The 8,303-nt window shown below is 27.1% G+C and overlaps 3 protein-coding genes across 6 annotated transcripts in view; 2 read left to right on the top strand and 1 right to left on the bottom strand.

The window, feature by feature from the left end:
* Positions 1-872, bottom strand: part of LOC108752483 (leucine-rich repeat-containing protein 58) — a 4,222-nt gene extending 3,350 nt beyond the window's left edge. The window contains exons 1-2 of one of the 3 annotated variants that reach the window (XM_018493321.1): positions 698-872; positions 543-608 (exon numbers count right to left, since the gene is read on the bottom strand). The gene's annotated coding sequence lies outside the window, so the exon portion shown is untranslated. Of the gene's footprint in view, positions 1-436; positions 479-542 lie in introns of those variants that run through there. The other 2 variants (XM_018493322.1, XM_018493323.1) reach the window with 2 other exon arrangements.
* A 504-nt stretch (positions 873-1,376) lies between these two features.
* On the top strand, positions 1,377-4,310 carry LOC108752486 (mitochondrial ribonuclease P protein 3). 2 transcript variants are annotated; one of them, XM_018493330.1, is made up of 5 exons: positions 1,377-1,434; positions 2,055-2,916; positions 3,204-3,444; positions 3,623-3,753; positions 3,949-4,310. In XM_018493330.1, exons 2-5 carry the CDS (start codon positions 2,066-2,068, stop codon positions 4,277-4,279), a joined length of 1,554 nt encoding a protein of 517 aa, XP_018348832.1. In that variant the 5' UTR covers positions 1,377-1,434; positions 2,055-2,065; the 3' UTR covers positions 4,280-4,310. The 2 variants fall into 2 exon arrangements, with proteins under 2 accessions (XP_018348832.1, XP_018348831.1); XM_018493329.1 differs by lacking the exon at positions 1,377-1,434 and adding an exon at positions 1,455-1,515.
* Positions 4,311-5,422: 1,112 nt separating this feature from the next.
* The window catches only part of LOC108752668 (kinesin light chain), a 25,334-nt gene continuing 22,453 nt past the window's right edge, over positions 5,423-8,303 (top strand). The window contains exon 1 of the mRNA XM_018493678.1: positions 5,423-6,017. The gene's annotated coding sequence lies outside the window, so the exon portion shown is untranslated. The remainder of the gene's footprint in view (positions 6,018-8,303) is intronic.

Raw genomic sequence — 8,303 nt, 5'->3', positions numbered from 1 at the left:
AAAATAGCTCTCTCAACTGAATTGCAGTTAATATATATATATATATATATATACATATATATATATATATATATATAAAACAAATTATTTAAATGAGTCATTTTGGTAAAAAGTTGTAAAAATCCTAGATAGCGTCTTATACTATAAAGAAGTCTTATCCCGATTTTGGACACTATGCTGTATTGGAACAAAGAATTTGTAGATAAAAAATATAATTTACACTCGATCAATGACTGCATAAATATTGAATAAAATTTACACATTGACAATTCTTTAGCTTAAAGAAGACGTTATCCAATATAAAATGAAAATATTTTTGTTCTACATTGTGTTATTTTAAAACATTTTATAAAGAAATTTTATTCGTTTTAATTCTATATTACTCTGAATAGAAATTAAGAATAATATAGAAGTAAAATTAATAAAAACGACTTACACGGATATTTGAAATCCGCGCTACTATACGAATTATTAGTGATTCTCATGTGACGTCACACTGTGAACCGTCTGGTATCATGAGCTGCATGGAGTATAACACTTACTTATTATTTATTTTAGCTTCACAAAGAAGACAATGCCGTTGGCAATCTTCCGTTAGTTAGCACTCACTGAAAACACAATTCGTATCACAATGCGTAAATCTCAAATGAGCGAATTTAGTGAGCGATACAAATAGAACGGCGTAAATAGAACTAACCAAACACGCGAAGATCGGCGGCACATGAAACGACAGCATGACATCTGCGCTTTAACAGCGCATGTCTGTATCCATCGCCTATCATCTCCGCTGCCGTTCCAACCGTTCTCCCCGCCGAGTGCTGTAGCAACTAATTCTATATATATTGGGAGCTTTCCAACAAGCGAAAGTTCACAGTGATCATTTCATCTTTGTTTAACATTAATGAACAATCAGGATGTAAATACGTAACGATTCACTGTGTCATCTGTGTATCTTGTTGGAAAGCTCTTGTCATTAAAGGCTTATCCAGATCAATGAATTTGCATATGTTTGAAAAAAGTCTGTTATAATTATTCTATTAAGTAATTTATAAAGATGTATCTAATTAAAATCCATTGTTAAAAAAGTTTTGTTTATTACCTATATAAAGAATTTATTTTTTAAAAATAATTTTTAAGATTTTATTTTTATGTAAAGTATAATTAAAGTGTAAATTTTTTAAATAACTTATCTGATTATTTATTTTATATATAAAAGCGTAATAAGTCTTCCGAATTTAATATCTAAAATTCTCATTTTATAATTGTTTACAATTTAATTTATATATATATATATTTATTAAAAGTAGATTTCGACATTTACCATCAATTGATAATCCGGTTACTTGATATGTCAGCATTCTTCAATTTCTGCTGAGCTTCCAGACATGTTGGTTTTTAGTCTTCGGTGTTTCCGATATTATTTTAGATGAAGAGGTTAGAAAATGTGTGCTTCTTCTTATTATCAAAATTTTAATAAAAAAAGGAACAGCCTTTGAAATTGACTTGTATATTTACGTATGAATTTATTATATCTATCATTACACTGTGAATCTTTTTCTTGTTAATTAATTTGCATGTGGTAAGATTAATAATAACATCTTAATGAGCTTGTAGTGTTGAAATAAATTTTGTTGACACTGTTTAATAATATTAGATTATTGAACAATGTATTAATATATTATTATGCATTAATTGGATAGTAAAATCATATTTAAATTAGAATATATTTATCATTATATAAATACACCATCTCTTGTAGATGCATTTATTGAATATTAAAGTGTATTTATTATGAGGAATGTTAAATAAACTGAAATAATATAATGAGATTTAATCATTATTAATAATAAATATAACATTTATAATTTATATGTATCTTAGACTTCTAAAATTTTTTTTATTATTTTCATTACTTTGTTTTTATATAATAATGATATCTCTATTTTTTAAATATATATTATTATGACATAAATTTTTTAATAAAATAGACTAAACAAACTTTATTTCTTACAAATTATGAAATAATTTTAATAATGAATAAATTTAATTTTTAGGTATAGAATAAATGATGCTGTTTTACAAGCTATATCAACCATTATGGTCTCATTTTTTTAAGTTTAATATAAATATACATGTTTTATCAAAACAAAGCTATAGTACGAAAATTGTTGATTTAAGAGCCATAATCACGAAAAATATATGTGAGGAAATGGAAAGCGATTTATCTATTATAAAATGGAAAAGCATACGAGAAAATATTCTTCAAGAAAATACAAAAATTACACCATCCATTGTAGACTCTGTAATCATAGATATGTGTGTCAAGCATTTCCATGTAAATAACGCTATTGCATATTTCAAATTCTTGAAGGAAAATAATTATTCTTTGAATGCAGGAGTGATTGGAAAATATCTTAAACTCTATGTTTTGAAACGAAATTCCTTGACCGATGCAGACAAAATAGAAATTGTAAAAACATACAATGATTTGAGGCAGAAGTATCAGTATTTGGATTCTGTTACAGCTGAAGAATGTATAATGAGCTTATGTTTGACAAATGAATGGGAGAAAACACAAGATATAATAGAAATGATGAAGATTACCTCTTCTCCAGGCACTGCTATATATTCTGCATTAGCTAATGCAGCATTTAGAAATGGAAAACCCGACATTGCATGGAAAGCACTGACAAATATAGTGTTGCGCAAATTAATTCCACAAAAACATGTATACTTATCACATTTACAATATTGTCAACTGGAAGATGCAAAATTTTTCAACAATAGAATGGAAGAAATGTTTCATTTCTGGAGTAAACATAATATAATACCATATAATCAAATTATAAGAGCATATGCTAATACAGCTATCAAATATGGTTGGTCTACAGATCGCATAACAATCTCCAAAAAAACGTTAGTTTTTTTAATATTTCAGCATGATTTAGTTTAATATACTTAATAATTTTAAATAATAGTAAAAAAAAATTAATAATTAATGATAGAATTCTGTAAGTTATTAGTAATTACTAAATATAAATACAGTTATATTTTTTTTAAATAATGCTTAGAATTTACTAAATAAAATTAAGATTTTAAAGTAAATAGATTAGTATTTTTATAAAAAATAAAATTAAAATTTTAATAATAAAATTAATATTTTGAGTTCATAGATAAAATTTTAAGATTTATGCTGTTTATAGGGGGAATTGTAAACATTGCGGTTATTTTTTATCTAAAATAACACTTAGTGAAGACGAATTTCAGGAATTGGTAAAATTTGTGATGGACAGAATAATTATAGGATCAGACATCTATAATAAAACTAATCCAAAAGAATTGTTGAAGTTTAAGGAATTTATTGAAAACACTAAACCCTTTGACGTAATAATTGACGGACTTAATCTAGCTTATATGAACTTTTCCTCACCAAAATTACTAACGGTAATATATATTGTTTTTATCAAAATATTTGTATTGGTTATTTATCAATATATCGATACATTATATAAGTTCATATATGTAGAAATTTTAATTGTAAAAAATGATTTTTTTCTCTTATTTTTTGCTATTATACTAAATGTATTAATTATTAAATATTAATGTAATGGTTATATTACAGCTAATCAGTGTAGTAGAGCATTTCAAAAATCGTGGTAAAAAAGTACTCGTATTGACGCGGAAACATCAAAGGAAGCTATTTGAATTTAAACGCGTAGAGCGAAATGCGTTCGTCTTCCTCGTAGATAATTTGTAAGTATTGAATTTACACAGATGTTATGGGACTTTTTTATATTCATATAATTAATATCAGCATATGATTACTATATAATGATAATTTAAAATAAAAGTATATAATATGTATATAACAATTATAAAACAGTTAATAATATTTTAAGTAATACATAAAATAAAATTTTTATATACATCAAATACATCAAATTTTAGATCCGCCGATGATCCGTATATACTCTATGCAACTATGGTGTCTGGAATGAATGCAATGTTTGTTTCGTCAGATTTCATGCGACAACAGAAGCATTCCTTGCAAAATGATGACTTACAACAAAAATTTAAGAAGTGGCAGATTTCTCATCAGTACGTCATCAAGTCCAGTGCAACTGGTATTCGCATCCAAGACCCTTTTACTTATTTACCGATTGTACAAAAGAGTGATAACTGTTGGCACGTGCCGTGTCTCACTGAAGATCTTAATAAGGAGATTTTAAAAGAGTTTTATGAATTTTCAGATAAGTGGTACTGTTTTAAGTATAATTAAAAAAAAATGTATTAAAATATAAATTTCTTTCTTGGCGTATTGTATATATTTATATGATGAATGTCAGATGCGATTTAAAGATTCAAAAGTTTCTTAATGTCTTTAATAACACGCAGTACTATGTTTTTTTAATATAAATTTATAATAAATATTATAAATTATATTGCTTGTGTTCTACTACATTAGTCCTAATGTATTTAAATTAACTATGTTCGTAATTGCTCGTAATAGTTGAGATAGCATCTAAATTAAAAACGAAATGAAGTTAAACATCAGAGGTAACAGTAAAAGTAGTATTTTTATTGATTTAATACATGTATATATATATATTTTGTTTGCAATATATATATATATATATTTTCCTATTTATAATATACATATACATATAGTATTATACATATACATATATTATAGTTTTAATATATCTGTGGAAAAAATTAATTTGACAAATATCTATGCTTATAAATGTTGTTTATTACATTCACTTTGGCTCTGCTAGCGCTTAGAAAATTATTAATGATGAATCACACTGTTATATAATTATTATTTATCTCATTGAGATAAAAAAAAAGATAACCGTTAATAAGCACTTTTTAGCGAAAAAAAAATGATGAAACAGTGTACAATCTTAAAAGCTTTGAACAAAATATCAAAATTGAATTTAAAGAACGCATTATCTTTTTTCATCATTTCATTTTCGTCATTATATAAAAAATCCGGTAAATTCTTGTGTAAATTCAACAAAAAGTGATTTTTTCTTATTCTCTATTGTAACACATGCTTGTACACATTGCTCTTTCAAATTTGATTGCTTCAATTGAAGAACAAAATAATGGAAAATAGCGCTTAAAAAAATGCATGAGCATCCAAAGCAAAGTATATATGTATGTATTGACATACATACATGTGATTATAGTATTTTTTTGTACTTTTCCAATCATCTGTTTTTCCCCTCTAACGTCCAGCGTTTCAAATTGAATGCAAAAGTAGTATAATATACAAATACAAAGAACGAATAGATACAAAGAACAAATTTGCAAATATAAAGAACGAGCTTTAAAAGGCATGAAAGTTGCGAGGTCGAATAATCGCGTCATGAGAATCAGCCCGTTTGTTCGTGAGTGCAGTAGTGCAGTGGAGGTCGCTGCAATCGCGATTTTATGCTCCAACAGAATTATCGCGTGATAATTCCGTATTGTAATCTATCGTGTTTCTCAAAGCATCGTTCCGTCCGAATTCTCGGGTGTAGTGTTTCCGCGCGCTTTTCGGCAGCCGGTCGATTCGGCGTTCTTGCTCTAAACTCGTTCTTACTGGATATGTAATGCTGCGTGTCGTGGTCTGCGCCCGAACCTCGCCATCTTTGTCTGTCATCGTCGTAGTCGCCGCCGCGAAAACGGTCTCGCAGAACGTGGTCCGGATGCTCGCGGATCGTCGTAATATTTTTGTCGCCTAGAAACTATCGTGAGTTTCTCCGTTCCAAATCACGGACGTTCCAAGATCGATTCTGCGTGAAGATACCGCGGTTTCTCTTTCTCGTGTTTCTCCGGCGTATCGGTTTGATCCACGAGAGAAACGGAGAGGCTGGACTCCCTTTCAGCGAAGAACTTTCGCAGGACCTTTCAAGGACATTTCCGGGACGTCCCAAGGATTTCTTCGGGGCATCCTGGTGGCATCCCTTCACCGGTGGGATGCTACATTGAAGTGAGCGGTGGCAACCTTATTTGGACCATTCGCAGGAGTAAGTACGAATTGTGTTGAAGTCTAAATTGTATCGCACAAGAGTTTAATCAGCTGGTACAAGACGCTGCTAGATAACACGGCGCGATTCAATTTATGTCGATGAATGGTTTGAACAATTGAAAAGATGTATAAGAATTATTTCTGTCTAATTATATATTAAATAAATAAACAGATATTATAGTGTGTAATTTTTAGAATAAGAATACGTTTCTGTGTTTTTGATATGAGAGAAGCAATCATGCACCAATTGTCGTAAAAAAGGATTTTTCACACTTAAAGTATTTTAAAATATGGGAACCTGTATTATTTTTATATGATTTATTTTTATATACTATAATTTGGGGATTTTAACTTTTAGGAAAGAATCTCTTTCGATGAATATTTTGCAGTTTGTCTGGTACTAATTAGTTCTGATATTATTGATAAAAGAACTACGTCTGTGTCTTGGCAATTCGCAGGTATAACAGGGAAACTAATCGGCTTAATTTATTTCCGCCGACAGCGGTAGTCGCGGAAGCAGAACAGAAGGTTAGCGACCATGACGTTGACCATCATTGTTTTCGACTACCTTTTCGTATACTTTAAGCAACGTAAAAGTTGCAGAATATGTGACAAAATTTATTAAATTGAGAAATTAAACATTAATTGATCCTTCTTTGAAAGATTAATGAAATATGTGTAACAATACGTAAATAATGAAAATATGCGTATATGCGCTAATTCTTGCGAAAGAAAAAGCAAACATAAAATAAAAAATCTCTGTAAAATATAAAAAAATGTCTATCTTATTTTTTTAGATTTATTTCATTTTTTTAGAAGTTTGATAAAAATATTCCGAAGGTCTTAAAAAATTCAAATATAAGATTTAAAATATTCATTGTACATATATATTTGAAGTTTTTTTTTTATAGTATTAGTTTAATGTAAAATTATTACTTTAATGTAAAAATATTAATACTGACAGTAATTTAATTTTTATTTCTATGTACATATTACTATATACATCTACATCTTCCATTTCTTATCTTAATTACAACATTTAATAATCAATTGTAAAGAAATCATTAAAATTAATTGATGTTAGACAAATTATTAGTGAGATGATATATTAAAACTTTTTAAAGTTATTTATAGTAATAATATGAATTTATTTCTCATTAGAGATAATTTTGAAAATAAATATGAATATTTTTATTGGAAAACATTTAATCTGTTTAAAAAAACAAAATTTTCTTAATTGATATTTGCAATTAATAATGAGCATATCAATAAATTTTTTGAAAAAGTGAAATTTTATTAACAGATAATTATCAGTGATTATAGATATATAATTTTATTAAATACAAATTTTTTTATTTATTTATTAGAATTTGAATAATACTTTAGGAAAGCCTTTTTGTCGATTATCGTGAAATTATTTCGCTATACAATTCTAAAATCCTTTCTCGTCGGTTCCGAGTGAAACTTAATAAGACTTTTCCTTTCTCCTCATTATTATAGTTGTTTTGCTCTTATTTATTATGCATTTTAATTTTTAATTATTATATATTTTATATATTACTCGATATCTAAGATCATGCTGTATTTATGAAGTAATTTCGTTCGACGTAATAACAGTTCAGTACGTTATTTTAAATTATGAATTATGTAATTATCAAGAAACTACATATATATGTATATTTTAGATATTATACATTGAAGAATATTATATAAAATTCTTTATTTTACTTATATAAAATATAATATACAAGGCCAATCGCTTGTAGATAGAGCGGACTGAGTCGAAAGTCTTCTACCATTTTGCAATGTTCGCAATAGTTAACAAGATATTAATTACTAAAAATCGTTAAATATTGATCTTTAATAATTTTTTATTCAAATATTATTAACTTTACTGAAAAAGAGCAAGACAAAAGTTGCTTACTTTCTTTTCATAAAGTTCTGAGAATTTTTTAAGAATTTTTTTCCATATTTTCTCATGTTGGTAAAAATAAGAGAATGCAGTACTAAAAAGTTGATAAAACATTCTGAAAAAATTCTTAGAGTTCTATAAGAAGAAAATAAATAATTTTTGTCTCTTGCAGTTTTTCTTTAAAGTTGATAGTATTTAAGTAAAAAAATATTCAAGACCAATATTTGGCACTTTTTAGTAATTAATATCTTGTTAACTATTGCGAAAATTGCAAAATGGTAGAGGACTTTTCGACTCAATTTAGTCCACTCTTACACATAATTTACACATAAGCGATTGGGACATCCTGTATAAGTATCATATATTAAATAT

Source organism: Trachymyrmex septentrionalis, unplaced genomic scaffold (assembly GCF_001594115.1).
Source record: "Trachymyrmex septentrionalis isolate Tsep2-gDNA-1 unplaced genomic scaffold, Tsep1.0 scaffold60, whole genome shotgun sequence".
In the NCBI taxonomy this organism is placed as follows: domain Eukaryota; kingdom Metazoa; phylum Arthropoda; class Insecta; order Hymenoptera; family Formicidae; genus Trachymyrmex; species Trachymyrmex septentrionalis.
This window is presented reverse-complemented; position numbering and strand designations above follow the sequence as displayed.

Excerpts from the sequence above, each read along its gene's own strand:
- LOC108752486 (XM_018493330.1), top strand. The coding sequence starts at position 2,066 with ATGATGCTGTTTTACAAGCTATATCAACCATTATGGTCTCATTTTTTT. Across the intron at positions 2,917-3,203 it reads ATAACAATCTCCAAAAAAAC|GGGGAATTGTAAACATTGCG; the intron begins GTTAGTTTTTTT and ends TGCTGTTTATAG. Across the intron at positions 3,754-3,948 it reads GTCTTCCTCGTAGATAATTT|ATCCGCCGATGATCCGTATA; the intron begins GTAAGTATTGAA and ends ATCAAATTTTAG.